The sequence below is a fragment of the Cydia pomonella genome, chromosome 10, assembly GCF_033807575.1.
Source record: "Cydia pomonella isolate Wapato2018A chromosome 10, ilCydPomo1, whole genome shotgun sequence".
NCBI lineage: Eukaryota > Metazoa > Arthropoda > Insecta > Lepidoptera > Tortricidae > Cydia > Cydia pomonella.
Window position 1 is genome coordinate 8,348,797 of NC_084712.1, and position 21,829 is coordinate 8,370,625.

Below are 21,829 nucleotides of genomic sequence, written 5' to 3' on the forward strand. Positions count from 1 at the left end.
TAGTTATTGTGATCAACCTCAAATTATTGATATCACTAAACAGTATAAACACACGCTGTGTTATATAGGTTGAACATTTTGAATTATTATTTTTGTATCAGAACTACGTATCTATATTGACAGTGTGCGAGAAGAGAGTTCACATGTTTGTCACTTTGGCTGCGATCATCCCTTTTTATCGTGGACACGCACATTACATGAAATGCTGATCAATCTGTAGGTAAGTACATACCTATTTAAGGTACGGAATAGAAAAGGTCACAAAATAATAAATGATGCTAATAAAAGATATCCCATGCGTCTGTTTTTATTACAATCTCGTCTTACAAACCTCTACGAGTGCGCGCCTCTAATGCAATTTACTGTTGCCTGCCATGTTGACAAAAAGGTTTTATCTTTTGTTTTTATTTCAGTTAGCCATGACGCTTTTGTCTTAACTTTTAGCCAGACGGGATTATGGTAATTGAACGAGGAAAGCGCAGCGGTTGTTAGAGAATCGAGAAAATTGTTAACTCTCATTACGTTTTGGAGGATTTTCCACATGGTTTAATTTTTGTAAAGAATGCACAGTTTTTGTTATTGCCTCGTTTACGTAAAGGTACATAAGGTCAAAGGGTGGGTGGTCAAACCCAATAACTCGAGCAAAAGGGTTCTTGAAATTGGAACTATATGTGACACGTGGAGTTCTAATTTGAATGAAAAAATATTTTGATTTTAAAACATATTTAAAACTGTGTCTATCGCGAAACTTCGGTTGCGTGTGCGGATATAGTGAAAGTTGCGTGATGGACTACTGGCAATAATTAACACATGTGTGGTGAGTGCTTTAAAATTGTGATGCCAACTCAAAAAGTTTTCATACACTTTTCGCTTTTTAGTTTACACAAATCTCTGTTTTGACATTTTGCTGGGACATCAGTTATCCGCGACCACGACCAGTGAAACCATCCAACCAGCATCGAATCTTCGTCGAATAAAGGTAACATTATTGGCGATAGACCCGGTTATTAAATATGGTTTAAAATGTGTTCAAAACGCCAAAGTTTGAAGTGTTATATTTTAGATTTATAGGGTTTGATCTCCCAGCCCTCGAAGTATTAACGAATAATAACCCTCATTTCAGAAATCAGAAATCGTTTATTGCGAGCCATGGTACATAGTTATTACATTTAAATTATAGAAACACATGGCACCCTGAAAAGGGTATTGCAAGTATTCTTATAGCTAGCTAGGACTAAAGTTATTAATTTCCTGTTTTCAATTTTCCAAAAAAAAAATGTTGTAAAATCATGTAGCGGTAGAACCGTGTGAACATGCAAATTAGCTTTATGTATGTGTGTTCTTACGAACCTACTTACAGAAAGTATGTTCATTGCTGTCGTGTAAGGCAATCCAACGTATTGTACATACTTATATAGCCGCATCCTTATCGAATCGCACCAAAATCATGGTATGCTTCAAAATTTGGCTTGGCGCCGACTTCAAACATATCAATTGGTAACGCATATACTTAATAAAGGATAATATTTTATTTTATTCTTTTTGAAGTCGGTTTCTTTTTTGTATTTTTTTATATTTCCATTTTTAGTTTTAAGTCATTGTTAAGAGCTTATGAGTGACGCGTGACTCATGACTGAAAAACCCAATCATGTTTAACAGTAAATTCATTAACTTTAATCAATAATCAGGATTTTCCTCGAGTACGCCTGGGAAATCATTCCTGCCACTACTCTAAATCTATCCTACGCCCCGCCACTGACCCAGTCCCTCAACCCTCCGATCACTCAACCTCATAGCACATCAAACCCTGATCACTGAACCCCTCGACCCTGAACCACCAAACCTCCAACCGCCATTCCCCGACCCCTCAACCCTTTAACTCCTAATCCTAACCCATAATCCCTCAACTTCCAACGCCTGACCGCTCAACTCCCAGCCCTTCAGTCCCTGACCCATCAACTCACCGCCCCTTCAACCCCCTAACCTCTCAAACCCTGACACGTCAAGCTCCAATATATCTCTCCGATATACTTAATATATATATATATTATCGCTACGAATAAATTATAATAACTTTTTTCTGATAAATCGTCGAATTTTGATTATTAAAACACTTAGTGCAAAATTCGTGCTTAAAAAATTTTATATTACCCGTCTCCGTCTCAGCCGAAAATTCAATTGAATCTCGGTCTCGTTCTCGTCCGAGACAAAAAAAAAGCAACCTCGTTCGGACTTTAAAAAAGTATTCTTATACACCGTGTTTTTATTGAATTTCGTTAACTTCGGGGTATCGGTTAGTACGTTGGTACGTTGAAGGAAACTAAATGGCATAGTTAATTTTCAAAAAAAAAATGTAAATAATGTTTTTTTTACTATTTTTATTTTTATAAAAAGTAACTAAATGTTGCATATAGCGTTGTTGTAACACGGGCATTACATTTAACTCAACCAAACAATTGAAAACTGTGACATATCAATGTCATTTCGAATATCGATCGTCCGAGATAGTACTTACGTTTAGTAGCAAATGTATGAACTCGCACTAAACACTAATCAATAAGTAAACAGGCCCTAAGGCAAGTATACATGCTCGTAAGGGCATAATAAGATAAAAATTAATGATTGATTATCTCCGAAATGGAGTTAATTAGAATATCGGTGTCTTTGAGAAAGTTACTTAATTTAAGCTCAGGAATGCACCCTCGAAATTAAAGCAAATCAAAAAAAACACGGTGTATTTATACCTTAACCATAAGTGAAGCACTCGATAACAGATCGCAATAGAGGAAGTAGACACGAGGCCGATTCTGTTTCAACATTTTGATATGGTCTTCGTCTTATTTTGTTCAGACCTTGATTCACGCGCACCAATAAGTCCAAGCGAGATGCCTAATAAGACGTTTTCTGATTGCATTTCGTCAGCACCAACAGGCCCAACAGCGTGAGCTGCTATCGTTGTTAGGTGCTCACGACAATGACGTATCAAAATCAGATGAAAGTCATATCAATTTGTTGAAACAGAAGGCCTCTAGGTAGTTATCTAATCTCGCTATAAATATTCCACCAACTTTTTTCATTTCCCGTTAGATAACGGCGACGTCTAGCGCTGTCCTTTGCCCCATGTTCGAGAAACTTTCATGAGCCTGACCATAGTTTCCCATTCTCCTCAAGTGCCTGTCTGTAATATCTCTAACAACTGATAGCGCATTCAGAACGGTAAAATACATTGCTAAATTGATTTATATCATGTTGTGTCGCTTTCGCACCTATAACTGCACTGTTAATTTCATCATATACAGCTGAAATGAAATGTTTAAACTGATATAAATTACTTTTTTTTAATTGATAGTAGCAACACTAGCAACAACAACTCACAACAACTTCAGGTATAAAAAGCCAAATCTACCGACTTCTGCCGATCATAGATTAGTACATTATGCAACGAGGGGGACAAGTAAAATTTTAGTAGGGGTTATAGCTTTTTTTCACGATCCATAACTCCCGGGGGAACAATATAGGCCTTTGTCCTTCAGTACGCATGCATGAAATAAAATATTTTTGGAGTAAGTGCGATGAAAAAGTAATTTTCTCAAACAGGTATGAACTTAATCTTACGGCCTGATTCAAAGAATGAGATAGGATAACGATAAGTTCTGGTTTAGATATAATTGACAGAAGCAACTCGATTCGGGCAACCAATGGCACTTTGACGTTAGAAATATCGTAGATAGATATTATTGGGACCACAGTGGAATCGAAATAAACGTCAATTTTGACATGTCGTTAAGCTATCGATCTTTTAAAGATCTTAATCATTCTTCGAATCGAGCCGTTAGAGACAAAAAAAACGTTACAATAAAAATCTTTTGCAGTCGCATATATACATAAAATTAAATTTACGCCATAACGTTTCTGAAATATTTTTTTGTTCTGCGTAAGTGACATGCGAAAACCCCTTAAATTTTGTATCATAAGTATTATCATGAAAAAGTATACCTACACATTTGAAATGATTCCTCAATGTATGTGTTACATATATACAATGTGTGAGCGAGCGCCATGCACTTAACATTGCAATCATATTAGTACCATGTTGTATGTTAGATAGTGAAGTGCAAACAATTAAAAAACCGGCCAAGAGCATTCTCAGTGCATGGTTCCGTAGTTATTCTTCCGTCACAATAAGCTAATCTGTAGCTATTAGTGTAGGTAGTAGATTGTTAACCAAGGGATAAAACGGTACCTTTTACCCGAATTAATCAAATAGGCAAATTTGCATAATCAGTACCTAATTAAAGTAATAGACCTATAGCCATGATTTTTTCCTTAGAACTTACTTGCAATTGGACACTTTGCATGTCTAAAGATAAATATCCATAGCGAAAAACATTTAGATTGCTATACTTATAGATATAGGTTAGCCAAGTACTTCACCAAATATCACCAAGGGGGAGGGGGTCAAAAAAGTACCCTAAAAAAAATATTTTATTTTATTGTACGACTTAGTCAGCTTTATTTATTTATATATCCAGGTCAAATTTAAACTAAACTTTCTAGTACTAACCACGGAGCAAAGCCTTGGACAGACAGACAGGCAGACATGGTGAAACTATAAGGGTTCCTAGTTGACTACAGAACCCTAAAAAATCGACTTTTTACAACGAAACCATGAAAGGTCCAATTTACCTCCATTTATAACAAGCGATAACAGAAGCGCCCGTTTTATTGCATACGTTTTTCATGTCTTGGGTTCGGTTGATTGGTAATTTTCGGGCAAAAGGAGGATTGGAGAACGTAATAGTCGATGGGCCCGTGAATTGGTACTTGAGCAACGAACAGCCTCATAAACTTTGTCAGTCTTGTGATAAAAGGGGTACGTTGTAAAATATTCAGTAGCATTAAAGGCGACATGTCGTAAAAATGACCCTCTATTGGATCTGCAAGCGACGACTGAGATCTTTCTAATTTTATAGACGATTTAAGTTTACTATGTAAAGTCGTTCTGGATTATTTACATTTTTTATTGTTTTAAATGACCAAAGACAAGTAATAAAAGGCTGTAAAAGTAAAGAAAGCAGATCCCTGGTGGTTTAGCGAGGAAATGAGCTTTGATTAGCTCCGTCTTAGCACTAATTAGTAGCATTTTATATATCCATCCAGTTTTGTGGGAAATTGACAATCCTGGAGGCGTTCACTTTTCACCCATTAAGTATCTTCGTTTATATACATATATACGAGTACAAAATCGCACTGTTCACACAATTCTATTTAAACAGTGTTCTTTGCCAAGAACACGCTCTCAGTGTTTTCCTAAGTAAGTTTCCGTTATCGGGGTAGGTAATAATGGAACAGTGAGAGAAATAGGTTAGCGGCGTCCCACGAGATCTGTGATGTGACATGTCCGAGCTTTGTGTGCCGCTGACTCGACAGGACTACTATTATCTTGGACACATTTCATAATAAAGATATGGTAAATACACAGAAATATCCAGATGCATACAAACAACTAATATGAATGAAATCAAAATGAATGTGCCCCGTAAATACACTTAATATTTCGTATATATATACATATATGTTTTTATTAATTTATTTAGAACACATACAGTCATATATGATACATGTGTGCATAATACGCACATAAATCTTTTCGGTTAAGGTACGGTTGGCCTGCATTACTGAAATATACCTGAGCAATCTCACAATGCATATATGTAGACCCAGGGCAGCTGGAAATATTCAGAACCTTACTTCGGTCTACATTAAAAATAAACTTTAGGTATAATACACAACAAGATCAATGTAAAGAACCGTAGGGCGTAAAGTAATATGAGATATTTTATAAGCCCCGATAAGTACAGATCCTTATTCAAGTTGCTTCAAACAGGACGTCTCGGTGAATTACTCGTTTTTCTTGTTAGGCCCTAAAATAGCTGCAACTACTTATTATAGGTAGGGTAGGATAATATACCTAGTTGGTTAATAAGTTCTGTTACTCGATTTGCAACCGTCTTTATTTCCGTTAAAACAAATGCTACCGAAAAATAAAAAAGGACATAATGTGGTGGATTTGTGAGCTATAATTATATACCACACATAACGCTTATCTCGTCGTATCTATAATGAATCGGGGCCTGAAAGAGAGATCGCAGTAATTGCGTTGCACAAATGTGGGCACCCGCCAAACATGATTTTGAAGTTGCTTGAAAACCTAAAAATCAACAAACAATTTGTTTATCGCACAATTAATAGATACAATAGTACTCAAGAACTTCGATGACCGCAAGAGGTCTGGAAGACCACACACCGTTCGGAGCCCAGCTCTAAGCAAGGCAGTGAAGGCGATAATTGCAAGAAACCCTGTCCGGAAGCAAAAGTTGTTGGCAATACAGATGTCTGTGAAGAGAAGCTCCCTAAAAAAAGTTATCAATGAAGACCTTGGACTACACGCTTAACGCAGACAAAAATATCATTTGCTTAATGGACGATTAAAGACTATGAGGCTAGAGAGAAGTCGCGTGCTATTGAAGCGGTACGCACAAAATGGCCACCGAAATATACTATTTACAGATGAAAAATTTTTACCATTGAAGAATGTTGTAACCGAGTGCGTGTGGCTTTTGGAGATTGAATTCCGGAGTTGATAAAGTTTTAAATGACACAGGAATTTTATTAAAGATTCTGATGCACATAATGTATGCACTCTTTTTTCTGACTACTAGAATATGTGGCGGTATTGTCTTATGGACCTGTTGGAAACGTTTCCCGGTATGGGAAAGAGTTCTGGGTTTTTCTTAACAAACAGGGAAACCTCGTATATGTAAAGGCAGGGCAATGTAAGTATATTTAGCTTAGGGATAGGGATTGCAAACCGGATTGATTTTCAATCCGGCCGGATCCGGCCGGATTTTGGCCATGATCCGGATCCGGATTGGTATAGGGATATTAAAGTTAATTAAGTGACATATTTTTCTAGTTTTTTGCGTAATACGTATTCTTAAATCTATAATTTAAAGTTAATAAATAACTTCTTAAAAATAAAATAGAACTTAGTAGTAAAAAGTGTTACAATGTCAATATCACTTTAAAAACAAAATATGAAATCGGTTTTTTATTATATTTAACTATTCACAAGTACTCAAATTTTCGATTATATTTATGAATTTGAGTAGTTTACAAAGCCTGATGATGGGATTTGGGGTGGGAAATGGAAGTTCTTGAAAGGACAAGTTTTCGTAACTGTTCTTTGATTGAATTCTTTGTAACGTTGACATCCATTCTAGTAACAAAAGAAGATATATATTTTACTTTTAACCAAAGTGATATTAAATGCGCTACAATATTATCTTGCTCTAATTTTTTTGTACGTGAAAGTAGTGGAATGTATGATTTAAAAAAATGTTGTTTAGGGATATAAGGGCAAATTATAGGGAACGAAATACGTGCAGCGATCTCGTGCAAAAATAATAGAGTGTAGGATTAAAACCATCGCGGAAAGGGACTCCCTAAGAAAAGTTACATGGATCAAGTAAAGAATTGGCTAGACGTAGAGTAGCACGTACGTACGAAGATGTAGGAAATTGCATAAAATTGGATGAAATTGTGAAGACAAAAGATTCCTTCTTAAATTTGAATAGAAAAGAATCTAGATGTACTAAAGATTATCGATATACATATATATGATGAGCTCAACTCAAGTCGGTTGAGTACCGGCGACTTAATCCTGTTCATTTGTTTAGTTTTAATCTTCTATCACAACATTATGACATAACATTAACCTTCTCTCTAGCATAAATTACAAATGCCTTCCATGGCATCTCCATCCTTTAATTTTTCCTTCTATTACAGTATTTATGTAATCGTCATATCATGCCACCAACATGAAAGAAGAAGAAATTCTCTCCTGTTCCCAGTTATCGTCATAATAAATATATTTTTATCTCACTATATTTAAACTTATTCACTAGTTTTTTGTTCTATCCAACTTTATATCTCTCATTCGTCGCTTTTTCCTCAGCGCGTGCTGTATTTAGGCGTCTTTTTATTTTACCGGATCCGGTCCGGACCCGGTGATTTTTACCTGAAAAGTGCCGGATCCGGCCGGATTACCGGATCCGCCGGACCGGATTGCAATCCCTACTTAGGGAATAAGGGTTGACAGGATTCCCTATAGCGAAGCTTTATCATTATTGCTGAACTGTATGAAGATGTTTTCCCAATAAAGTTCACCACATTTTGCGTCGGGGTAGCTTGTATTCTCCCCCTCCCCCCCCCCCCCCCCCCCTCACCAACTTCACACATAGCAGTGACATAGCCAATAAGTCTTTAAACGTTAACTACAAAGAAAGCCTTAAACGGGTCTTTACAGTGACAAATGCCAGTCGGAGTTTTTAATTAACCTGCCGTGCCGGGGGCCAGCAACCAGACTCCATTACGAGAACAAGTAACAGTCGACGAATGGTAATGAGGAAAATCGTATCTATTCTCCTTGACAAATTGTTTTTTCTGACTATTTTTCTTCCTTTAAAACGCCTCTTGTGCGCTGTAGTTGGGAAGTGGGGAGTACTTAACGTAAAAAATCATAACTGTAATTAGTTTTCTATTCTACAAGGGGAGAAAGTTGTTGTTTAACCGCATGTGCCTCGTGCTAATAATAGATGTCCGAGCAAGGAAAAGATTCCAAAATTGAACCACGAGCGAGTGGCAGTGTTGGCCGAACGTTAATTAGAATTGAAAATATTGAAAATTAACCATTACAAATTGAACCGTAAACTGTAACCGTCCATGTCCGTGTGTATTTTCAATTCTAATTGACATTCGAAAATAGAATCGTTGCGAGGGTGTCAAGGCATGAGGGTTAAACAAATATTGCCACTGAGTGAAACACATAATTTTCACCACACCAACTTGAAAAAATACTAACTGTGAAATATCAAAGTCAAATCAAATCCAAATGAACGTTATAATGCGTAGCATATTAGCCGCACGGGCGTCGCATATTGACCGTACGGTGAGGGCGGCAGGAGCAGCGGCCGAGTTGGCGGCGAACTATTTATTTGTCCCGCTTGCTGTAGAAACCGCTGGGTGCTGGTGTGCCGAGGCCAATGCCTTTTTCGAGGAAGCAGGGAGACGCATGCGAGGGAGAGGGTTGGATCCTCCTGATGCAAAGGTTATCCATAGCCGTTCAACATGGCAACGCGGCGAGCGTCATGGGTACTTTTGGATAAAACTAGTTTGCCGCACATGTGGATATTTGCTACTTTCTCATCAGTTTTTGAACAATCAAGAAAGCCTTTACCAGCTGATGTGGTGAAAAATCAATTCTTACATAACTTCTTCTATACGGTATTTTTTTCACTGGCCAGATTCTCCAATGTGAAGAAGCTAATAAAAACCTTTTACAGTACATATGGTGCTTCTTTCCCGCACGCGTGCGGGAATGAGCACTTTCCGTACATACTTTAAAGAGCTATAATACACGTGCGAATAGGTAATTCGCAACTCGTGTCGGTTTAAAACACTCCCTTCGGTCGTGTAATAATTTATCGCCACTCGTTACGAATATCCTATTTTTCACACTTGTATCGTAATAGTACATTATGATACAAGTGTGCTAAGTTGGTCATTACACACGAGGCGATATTGTGCGCGCGAGCTGTAAGCGAGCGCGCAATAAGAAAGCCGATGTGGGTAATGACCAATGCACACGCGTTTCATACGACGTTTTTCAACACACTTGCAAGAAAAAACAAGACTTATAAATTAGTTTGTTTTTGTCAAAAGTACAATTTTCAAAATGGTGCCTTACAGTTTTAACATCGAATAAGTACACCAAAGCGTGCTGAGCTTGTAGGCACTTATCGCCAGTTCATTAAAGTAAGCTACGAACACTTTTTTCAAGAAAGACTGGGCGTTTTTGCTGATTGTCCATTGAATAAAAGTTTCATATGCCGCCAATTACCTATTTTTCACCCGATTTTGATGGTAAAAGGCTATCGTTCTCGGCTCTTGCCTCTATTAGTATTACTAGCAGCGTCAATTTTATGTGTTCCTCATTTTCAATGCTTGAAAATGACATTTTCGTCAATATATAAACTAAAAAAAAGCGGCCAAGTGCGAGTCGGACTCGCCCAAGAAGGGTTCCTTTATGACGTATTAAAAAAAACTACTTAAACTACTAGATCTCGTTCAACATTTTACCACTTTGGACACACATTTTACCACTTTGGTAGTGTCTCTCGCGCAAACTTATCACTTTAGAAAAAAAATATATTAGGAACCTAAATATCATTTTTGAAGACCTATCCATAGATACCCCACACGTATGGGTTTGACGAAAAAATTTTTTTTTTTTTAATTTTATGACGTATTAAAAAAAACTACTCACTAGATCTCGTTCAAACCAATTTTCGTTAGAAGTTTGCATCGTAATGTATATCATATATTTTTTTTAGATTTTTCATTCTGTTATTTTAGAAGTTACAGGGGGGGGGACACACTTTTTTTCACTTTGGGAGGTTCTCTCGCGCAAACTATTCAGTTTAGAAAAAAATGATATTAGAAACCTTAATATCATTTTTGAAGACCTATCCATAGATACCCCACATGTATGGGTATGTTGAAAAAAAATTTTTTTTTTTAATTTCATGACGTATTAAAAAAAAACTACTTACTAGATCTCGTTCAAACCAATTTTCGGTGGAAGTTTACATGGCAATGTATATCATATATTTTTTTTAGATTTTTCATTCTGTTATTTTAGAAGTTACGGGGGGGGGGACACACATTTTACCACTTTGGAAGTGTCTCTCGCGCAAACTATTCATTTTAGAAAAAAATGATATTAGAAACCTCAATATCATTTTTGAAGACCTATCCATAGATACCCCACACGTATGGGTTTGATGAAAAAAGATTTTTTGAGTTTCAGTTCTAAGTATGGGGAACCCCCAAAATTTATTGTTTTTTTTCTATTTTTGTGTGAAAATCTTAATGCGGTTCATAGAATACATCCACTTACTAAGTTTGAACAGTACAGCTCTTATAGTTTCGGAAAAAAGTGGCTGTGACAGAATCGGACAGACAGACGGACATGACGAATCTATAAGGGTTCCGTTTTTTGCCATTTGGCTACGGAACCCTAATAAAAAAAAGCGGCCAAGTGCGAGTCGGACTCGCCCAAGAAGGGTTCCTTTATGACGTATTAAAAAAAACTACTTAAACTACTAGATCTCGTTCAACATTTTACCACTTTGGACACACATTTTACCACTTTGGTAGTGTCTCTCGCGCAAACTTATCACTTTAGAAAAAAAATATATTAGGAACCTAAATATCATTTTTGAAGACCTATCCATAGATACCCCACACGTATGGGTTTGACGAAAAAATTTTTTTTTTTTAATTTTATGACGTATTAAAAAAAACTACTCACTAGATCTCGTTCAAACCAATTTTCGTTAGAAGTTTGCATCGTAATGTATATCATATATTTTTTTTAGATTTTTCATTCTGTTATTTTAGAAGTTACAGGGGGGGGGACACACTTTTTTTCACTTTGGGAGGTTCTCTCGCGCAAACTATTCAGTTTAGAAAAAAATGATATTAGAAACCTTAATATCATTTTTGAAGACCTATCCATAGATACCCCACATGTATGGGTATGTTGAAAAAAATTTTTTTTTTTTAATTTCATGACGTATTAAAAAAAAAACTACTTACTAGATCTCGTTCAAACCAATTTTCGGTGGAAGTTTACATGGCAATGTATATCATATATTTTTTTTAGATTTTTCATTCTGTTATTTTAGAAGTTACGGGGGGGGGGACACACATTTTACCACTTTGGAAGTGTCTCTCGCGCAAACTATTCATTTTAGAAAAAAATGATATTAGAAACCTCAATATCATTTTTGAAGACCTATCCATAGATACCCCACACGTATGGGTTTGATGAAAAAAGATTTTTTGAGTTTCAGTTCTAAGTATGGGGAACCCCCAAAATTTATTGTTTTTTTTCTATTTTTGTGTGAAAATCTTAATGCGGTTCATAGAATACATCCACTTACTAAGTTTGAACAGTACAGCTCTTATAGTTTCGGAAAAAAGTGGCTGTGACAGAATCGGACAGACAGACGGACATGACGAATCTATAAGGGTTCCGTTTTTTGCCATTTGGCTACGGAACCCTAAAAACATGCAAAACTACTTATTCCAATTTTATGTCAAATACGGAAAATCGCTGGCGTGTTATTTTTTTTTCGCACGATACCAATGCGCGCGCAAGGTAAAGGCGAGTACGAAATCGACAAACAGCCAATGAAAAAAATGTAAAAAGCTAATATTTTCGTATTTCTATTCGACGGATGGAGATCAAACCGATATAATGTTATGTTTATTCATTAATGTAATTTACGAGATAATTTAATCTATAAAGTATGTTTGGTGTGATAAAACCTCTTTGAACTAACATTTGAAACCTAATAGCTGGTAAAAAAAAAAATTATCGACCAAGGCTCCGTTTCCATGCATATTATTAGCAATCAGTTACCTTCTTAACTCAGTTGGATAATATAATGAAAAAGCACGAGTGTTATAATATACTGAAAAAGCACGCGTGTTTAATATCTAGGATTATGAGCCAAAAATCGGTGGAATAAAAACGTCGTTTTAAGCAAATGTGTTGAAAATAACTATTTTATTCGCTTTATTGAAATAGCTGTAAGAGGTCCCGGAGAATGTTTTGAATTGTTTTCTTATACCTATTAATCGCGTTACAATCAGGTAAACCAAACTCCGTCTCATAATTATTAGTTTACTCGACATACTTAAAAAGGTTTTTAATACTTAAACGTAAGCTTATCCATAAAACTGTTTAACATAGTACAATCTAACAACAGTTTGAGAATATTAACGTATTACCTACACTTATAAGCGTCGCGAGTCACGAAACGACATAGTTAAAAAATACTAGGTAATTTAGATAAGTTTACCCATAAAATTGTTATTTGTTAAATGTATATAGGTAGTATGTTTTTTAACATTAGAAAAAGGTAAGTGATTTTGACGTATCTTTTTTATTGAAAAACACCTTTGAAGAATAATTCACGTCAAATATGTAACAAATTATAAATTATATACTTACGATCATTTACATTCATTAGTAAATGATCATTTACATCAGTAATTATTACTTAGAAAAAAGTAATAATTACTGATTTTTAAAAAGCTTTTTTCAATAAAAAGACATGTCAAGATCGTTTACCTTTTTTCTAATGCTTTAAAAAACCGAAGTATACCTTAATTAAAAATTAAATAAGATTTTAATTTAAAGGGATCATAAATTATATCGCATGACTGGCCTCAGCGAAATTGCTCACGTACAAACAGAACATCAAAAGAAGTTTGCTCGTCCCCGGAAACGACCACGAGAATTTTAATATCTGGAGCTAAATCAAGGACTATCTTACTTTGCTTTCCTTGGTTCGATGTCGGTCGTTAGACATTGTTTGTTATTGTCAAGGACAAAGTGCCAAAATATCTAAGCCCATACAGAACCTTCTAGCCCATACATTAAGATATTGTACATGTTTGGTACTTTTCCGTGTACGTACCTTAGGACATTCAGCCAGTGAACTTGAACAGTGGAAAGGCGGGGAGTGGATATCGCCGGAGGCCCGGAAGGCCTAGGGGGGCAAGTTGATATCGCCGCAGGCCTAGGGGTGGGCAGAAGCCTCTGCTCCTACCTGCCTGTGCCCATGAACGGATAAATTTAATTTACGTTATATTTAACTGAACCATGATTAATACAGTTCGCAAACTATTCTTCTAATAGCAGTATTGTATGTTTTGATTAAATGAAACAATCTACTCATACAAATTCTATTTTTATTAACTATATAAATTACATAATACTCGTATTACATTACAATCAATCATATTCATTAAAATCAATACAAAAGTAAATAAAATGGCGAGAAAAAGGTTAAATATGGGGTATGTCTTCTACACTACGTCTAATTCTATTATACCAATATATATTTCACTAAATACAGTTTGTTACTAGTAATATGCCATTCCTTGTGCTTCATATATTTTCACTTCACCCTTTTTCATTTCCAAATCAGGCCTGAAAAGAAAAAATCAAGTCATAGTTACAGTTTAGCATCTTTTATAATAGTTACCTTCTTTTACAAGGGGACAACGTTGTTTAAAACCGCTCGTGCTAATATTCATACACGAGCAAGCGAAAGATTCCAAAATTGAATTCGAAATGTGGAATCTTGAGCGTTGCGAGGGTTGCCACCGAGTGAAAGACAAAGTTTTTCACCGCACCAACGCGTGGTAAATACTATCGGTAAAATATCAAACAAAATCAAAACAAGTTAAATATTTATCATTCAAAAACATCATGCATTTAAGTCAATTCCACCAAACAACATAAAATGCAACTTTCTCAACAGTTTTTCAACAATCAAGTTAGCCTTTACCAGCTGGTGTGGTGAAAATAACTATTACGTTATATAGGGGCCGTGCGCGTTGGAGGGTCTGCCATCTTGTGGCCCGAATCGGAACCATAAACATGTACATTTACACGTCACGTGTTTTCTTGCACATAGTAGGTTCTGCCATCTTGTGGGCTACATCGGAACAGTAAACATCACATTTACGCCTCGCGCCAAAAATCTGACGGCTCCTAGGCAGCGCAGGAGCCTACAGTTCATGCACGCTCCCTATAGTACATTACGATACAAGTGCGAAAAATAGGAAATTCGAAACGAGTAGCGATAAATTAAAACACGACCGAAGGGAGATCCTATTTTCTGCACTTGTATCGTAAATAACTATTGTATACTTACAAGGCCAGCTGCACGGTTTGTTGTTGCACTGAAACAAACATTAAGTATTAAAATACACAATGGACTTATTTCTATATGCTTGAGTAAAGACTTACAATTTGATACAAAGTATAGTATTTTTTTTATGTATTACTTGCTGAGCGGGCAAGTGAAACAACTACATGCAATTCAATAGAGATGTTTATAATTTCACACCATGTATGATATAAAGCACCAAAAAAATACTAGAAAAAAGGTAGACAGCACAGCAGTTATTTTTGACACAATTTATAAATCGGACAGAACTAAAGAAAGTAGCGGATTTGACTATGACGTCACTTGTTGTATTTTATATAAATTATGGTGATTGTTTTGTAGCTTCGTGGCCGGTTCCATGTAAGTAGCCTGCACAATTGGTTTAGGCCGGGCCACAATTGGTGGTTCGGGCCACGATTTCAGCCCGCCACTGCGCCATGTACCGCGCTTTGTTTGTAACTTACCCATAGTAGGCTGCTGTTGTATCATCCCAGTGACGTCGGCGAAGTACAGATGGTGATTGTTCTGTAGCTCCGTGGCCGGGTCTATGTAAGTAGCCTGCACGATCGTGGTGGGCTGGCCCACGATTTCAGGCCGCCAATGCCCCATCTCGTCGGCACTTTCTTGGATCTTCTGCATGCGCTCGACTTGCTTGTAGGAGGGCTCGCCGCCGATGTAGTCGCGCTTGGTGCGGTTGTGGTTGCGTATCTCGTGCTTGCGGAGGTCTGATCTAGACAATCAAATATATTATTAGCACGCTTTTATCTGTCAATAAGTTTACATTCTGTATGTATAGAATACCAATTTGGTCTTCCAAAATCTCTGGCTTTCTCCTAATCGCATGGCATAAACGTATGGAAGGAGGGGTGTCTCGGAAGTACCTACACACAAGGCCTGACGATTCAACGGAACCACGCTATTTTGTCGCCTAAATAGTGTTTAATTTAAGTTTATAAAATACATGTATAATGTACGGAATATATTTTTGTCATTGAGGTATTTGTAATATAGGCCCTGTTGCCTGATTCAAATTTAAAAAAAAATCAGAAGCGTAAATATATGGTATGAAATCGCCACAAAAACCAATCGACCACTTTATAGTTTAATTTGACAAATTCCGACTTATTTGATTGCTGATTGTGTTCAGATATCTTTTGTTGTATTCGCTCCTGGTAACTCTGTTTAAAAGAATACAAAGATCATTAAGTTGTAGCATTAGCATGATACTTAACTCATACTACAAAATAGAGGAAATACATAAAATAAAGCCTTTTATTAAAAAGGCCACTTTGTTTGCTGAGAGCACTGAGGAATTGAAAGTACTTATAGTAATATAAGCCGCGCCGACACAAAGCACCGCTGGCTTTTGTTCGACATCATCCGTCGAACGTCGGTTCCCTATTCCAACAGGATATAACGTAACGATATGTAGGTAATATTATTTTGATTAACAAGGGACCTGGTTTTATTGAAATAAACAACTAAATTTTAATAAATCCCGTGAGACTAAGACATTTATAACTGGGTCACTCACTTAAGACTTACGGTGGATGAATTTCTTGGTGCTCCTATCGAGGATCTTCATAACGAATGAAAAGAAAACACGGCTAATGAAATTCGACCTAAATTACGCAGGTATTAAGTGTCCCGTTATAAATATATTTCCTGATTACCGTTGTTTTGTGCAACCGCCCCCAAATGTAACGGAATGTACCAAACCAAAGGAGTTATTAGATCTATCCTTTCGCAGCACACTGTATGCTATCTCCAGGTAAATAACATATCTGTAACCCTTTAAATAACTCACTTGTAGCAGAACTCCCGGCCGCAGTAGTTGCAGGTGTGCTTGATGTTCATGTGCGCCGCCTCGTGGTGCTCGCGCAGCGCCGCGTTGGTACGGAACGCCTTCTCACACAGCATGCACTACGGAAAAAAGAATATGAATTAAATTGCGCCTCGACCCTTGTAAAATGTGATCACAATAGTACATTACGATACAAGTGCGAAAAATAGGAAATTCGAAAAGAGTGGCGATAAATTAAAACACGACCGAAGGGAGTGTTTTAAATCGACACGAGTTGCGAATTACCTATTCGCACATGTATCGTACAACGTTATACAGTACATATGGCCCTTTAAATGTTCGACACAGTAACGTAATATGCTAATTTTCGCACTAGTGCGGTAAAGAAACACCATATGTACTGTAATAGTTATTTACAGTATAGTAAATTCGCAACGAGCCGTGATACATTTAAACACGACCGAAGGGAATTAGGAGTTGCGAGTTACCTATTCGCACGTTTACAACGTTTTACAGTACATATGGCTCTTTAAAGTTTCGTCATATGCACGGAAAGTGCTCATTCCCGCACGTGTGCGGGAAAGTAGCCCCATATGTACTGTAAATACTTTTTAACTTTATGGACGCACTTATAATTAGCGGTGTCGCTGATAAACAAAGTTGCTATGGCAGCGCCAATGTGTGGTGACCTCAAGTCTTCTATTACCTAGTTCTACTCGTAGTAGCTAATAATGACGACCCAATTTACTGTATGATAATAAACGCGGTAAGGGTAAGTCTGAATACTTCATAATATCAGTATAGCATATTTAAAGTATGGTTTACATGAATCAAGTTGCTGTATTCTACATAATGATCTAATACATCTTTTTTGTGCTTTAAATACCACCTGTCTATCAACTGAATTGACCCAGTGGCGTTTTGATTTGACAATGCTTTAAATTAATTACTTAATTATTTTTAATAGTGTAAGATTCAGATTCAGATTTATTTATTACACAACATATTATGTCTGAAAAAAACACTTTGATGAACGTTGCAAAGAAAAGGAGGTGTGGTACTTACAAGACAATGCAATCGGAACCTCCTCATAAACCTTGGTTTACTAACAGTAATTTAAGTAGACAGTTAATTAAGATAGGTTTGAGATTGCGTTCCGGGCATATTCCGTCAAAAAAGTTTGCTTACTTGGTGAAAAACGAACCATCCCCAAATTGCGAAGTTTGCGGTTCTATGGAAGATGTGCAACATATTTTGAAGGAATGTGCACAGAATGAAAGCGATAGACAAGCGTTACTAAGTGTCCTCAAGGTAAATAGATTGGATATAGTTGATTTTTAGAGCATCTTAACTGTACCAACATCAGAAGAGGCTAAAATAGTACATTACGATACAAGTGCGAAAAATAGGAAATTCGAAACGAGTGGCGATAAATTAAAACACGACCGAAGGGAGTGTTTTAAATCGACACGAGTTGCGAATTACCTATTCGCACATGTATCGTACAACGTTTTACAGTACATATGGCCCTTTAAATGTTCGACACAGTAACATAATATGCTACTTCTCGCACTAGTGCTATAAAGTAGCCCCATATGTACTGTAAAGATATTTTTATATGTTATAGATTATTTTGAATGGTACAAGTCCCATAAGTAGACATGTACGAATACTAGAATAAGGTACGATGGGGCTAGCATAATCATGTAACTGATTAAAATCCCTAAATAATAAATAGAAAAAAAAACATATGATTGCATTACAAATTACATTAATGTCAATATATATGAATCTATATTGTGTGTATTGTGTAAGTCTACTCGTATTATTATAAATATACCTTACTATGCATTGCCAAATTTTGCAGTAAAAAAGTTGACCTATCTCCCCTTACGCTTAGCAGTGGCACGCCAATTAACTTAATTAAAACAAAAAAAACAGACCCTTCTACTGGATTAATTTAATGTTAAAGACCTTGAACTGCTTCTCCTGGTGCGTGAGCTTGTGCTTGTTGAGGTTCGACGGGTTGACGAAGGTGGCGGGGCACTGCGTGCACTTATACGGCTTCTCGCCTGTGTGTGTACGCATGTGCATGACCAGGTAGTACTTGTGCTTGCATTTGTATGGGCACAAGTCGCAGAAGAAGTTGAATGTGTCTGTGTGGACCATCCTAGAAAAATAATTGTTTCTGAATTCGTTGAATGGATGATTTTCTCCGGAGAAAACTAACAACTATATCTGGATAATTATATTTTCCATCGGAGAACACCATGAAACGTTTTAACTGTCTACAGAAGAACTATATTAGTAACACTTATGCTATATATAAGCTGCCTGAAATTTTCCTAAATTGTGATAGTTGTGATATACACATACACTGCCGTAATATGAATGCCTGCTACAATACAAGCGGAAGTGTCTATCTAACAAATGGAATGAATAAGCTTTTTGTGGCATAGGTTACAGGCGTTTTAAAAACTTGCCTTAACTTTTGTCTGTGTTATTTATGATTAAAATAATGAAATTACTGTTATTAACAGAAATTATAAATAATCATTGACTACAGGGCATATTGTACCTGTTGTCCTGAACATGATTATCTAGAACCAAGGTCTCCAACCTTTTAGACCCACTGGCCAGATTGTATGGAATTAAAGTATTTTCAAGGGGCAGCTGGCGGGCCAGATACAGTCCAGTAATCATAAATTTTGGTGGCCGAAATGGCAACTCACATGTGATTCTTGAGGCGTGCAATGATCGGGAACTCCTTGCCGCAAGTATTGCATTTATGCGGCACGGTCTGCTTGTGAATGTGCCGCATATGCTGAGTTATGGACAGGACTAGTTGGCCGCAAAGCTCACACGCGCGCCGCATGCATTGGCGTTCGCGTCGATGCTCCATTAACTTGTCCTGAAATTTAATGTTTTATGTAGTGTAAATCCTGGATACTATAGGGCTATAGAAAGTATCGAAAAAATATACATAAATAAGTTTTTTATAATGTCAAAGACATTTTTGTAATATTTTTTGGTTTTTTGTAAATAAAGGCTTGGCCATTCGGTACCAGCAAGGCCTGTGCACGCGGTACGCGTACGTTACGCAAGTGTGTGCTGTGTGACAGGTCTTATGAGAATTCATATTCCATATTTCGACGACCGGTCTGGCCTAGTGGGTAGTGACCCTGCCTATGAAGCCGATGGTCCCGGGTTCAAATCCTGGTAAGGGCATTTATTCGTGTGATGAGCATGGATATTTGTTCCTGAGTCATGGGTGTTTTCTATGTATTTAAGTATTTATAAATATTTATATATTATATATATCGTTGTCTAAGTACCCTCAACACAAGCCTTATTGAGCTTACTGTGGGACTTAGTCAATTTGTGTAATAATGTCCTATAATATTTATTATTATTATATTTTACAATGCGTGCTTCAAAGGTAGGACTTACTAGACAAGGACAGTCAGGTTGTAAAAACTGTGTGAAATCTTTGGGTTCAATTTTCATAAAGGACATTAACAGTTAATGTTCTTTATGACAATTGAATCCAGAGGTATTGATATATCACATGTCCCTAGTTTTAAAACTATGTTAGACATGTTACTCACATATTATTCAGTTGACTAAACACTCAACATGTTTCAATCAAATTTTTGATGATCTTCTTCACGGCTTCTTTAATATTATGTGTGTCTCATTTAAAATAATTTCAAATGTTGGAGTCTCATGGGAGTTTTATAAGTCCCTAGTGCATTCTAAGAGGTGATATAGTTTTTTTCCCATTGCATTATTATTTATAAGATACAATATACATAAACATGGAGACGGTAAAGAGTATACAAAAAAAAAAGCTGCTGCCTTCAGTAGTGATATGAAGAGGTAGTAGAAGAGAAGGGTCTTGGAGGACTTTCAGTATATGATTCCGGCATCTTCACACTCAAAAGCTTTAATGTTTCGTCTTGTGCCTCTGACTCTTATGGAGACAGCTCTAATTATGGAAATTTTAACTTTAACTTTCAGCAAGAAAATAATTTGTGAATACGCTTTTCCCCATTTATATATAACTTTGATGCTGTTTCTTTTAATTATTTATATAATTAAATAGATACTTACCTTATCAGGAAAAGACATGTCACATGGTGAACATTTAAATTGTTTGATCCTTGGAGCTTTCTTCATAGAAATCTTCTCCCGTTTCTTTAGCTCCCTGTTTTTTGCTTCTTCAATCTTCATTCTTTTCTTTTTCATATCATGGAGGATCAGTTGGAAGTCATGTTTAGAATATGGATATGAGTGGAATGTCGGGTCACCCATGGGGTGTAAAATCTTACGGAACTTTCGGTCAGAAGCCTCACAATTCTTTTTGAATGTTAATGCTGTCTTTAAGTTGTACAGACATACAGAGCATATGTATTTAGGCAAGGCATCATCAGCTGAAACCTGTAAATAATAATAATTATTTATTTTTAAACTAGCTTCTGAATCAAGGAAGCTATAGTTGGCAGTCAGTTAAAAATTAGGTAGCACTGGTAGCAGACAGGACGTAAGCATAAAATAAGACTTACTGAGACATTAGTTATACTTCTTATGGCACTCATGATGTCGTAATCGAAGACCTTTTCAGTCAGTGGTGTACAGCCACCTTTGGCACAGATTCGACATATCATATCTTTTTCCAGGCGCACAGTTTTCTTACTGAAATAGGTACGTATAAAATCATCAGCGTTCTCTAGCAATGCGACTATTCAGGTACTAAGCCAGGTACTGTAGTTAGCCAGAAATTCGAAGGGCAGCAAAATTTTATAAGCTAAGTTACAAGATATATGAAGGTAAAACAGAGTTTATGTCTATATATTATCCACCATTAAATGAAATAAATGTTCATTACCAGTCAGCTACAAGTTTTTGCCAGTGCTCACTGTTGTTACTGCCATCGTCTTCATTACTGAAAGTCGAGGGATATTTGGCTTTGTTGAACTTAGAGAGCATTGATTTAGTTATGTATACCGCCATTATATAAAGATACGTTTAAAAATATATATTCACAATTTTATTACAACTAAATGCACTCATCACAATAAAAATAAATCTAAACTGAATAAAAAAACATAAGGCATAGTAAAGATAGAGAATGTTGTTGTAGTCTTTTTTT

General features: G+C 36.4%; 1 protein-coding gene across 1 annotated transcript; it reads right to left on the minus strand.

The window, feature by feature from the left end:
* Positions 1-13,870: 13,870 nt before the first annotated feature.
* On the minus strand, positions 13,871-21,825 carry LOC133522012 (zinc finger protein 93-like). Its single transcript, XM_061857184.1, has 9 exons — positions 21,566-21,825; positions 21,243-21,372; positions 20,791-21,117; positions 19,410-19,588; positions 18,652-18,847; positions 16,681-16,796; positions 15,338-15,603; positions 14,859-14,886; positions 13,871-14,128 (listed from the first exon to the last, which is right to left on the minus strand). Exons 1-9 carry the CDS (start codon positions 21,688-21,690, stop codon positions 14,062-14,064), a joined length of 1,434 nt encoding a protein of 477 aa, XP_061713168.1. The 5' UTR covers positions 21,691-21,825; the 3' UTR covers positions 13,871-14,061.
* Positions 21,826-21,829: the final 4 nt, after the last annotated feature.

What these genes read in the sequence shown, in the direction of transcription:
- LOC133522012 (XM_061857184.1), bottom strand. Translation starts at nt 21,690, where the DNA reads ATGGCGGTATACATAACTAAATCAATGCTCTCTAAGTTCAACAAAGCC. An exon ending in ACATGTCTTTTCCTGATAAG is followed by an intron (nt 19,589 to 20,790) that starts GTAAGTATCTAT and finishes ATTAAATTTCAG; the next exon opens with GACAAGTTAATGGAGCATCG. An exon ending in ACAACAGCAGCCTACTATGG is followed by an intron (nt 14,887 to 15,337) that starts GTAAGTTACAAA and finishes TGTTTGTTTCAG; the next exon opens with TGCAACAACAAACCGTGCAG.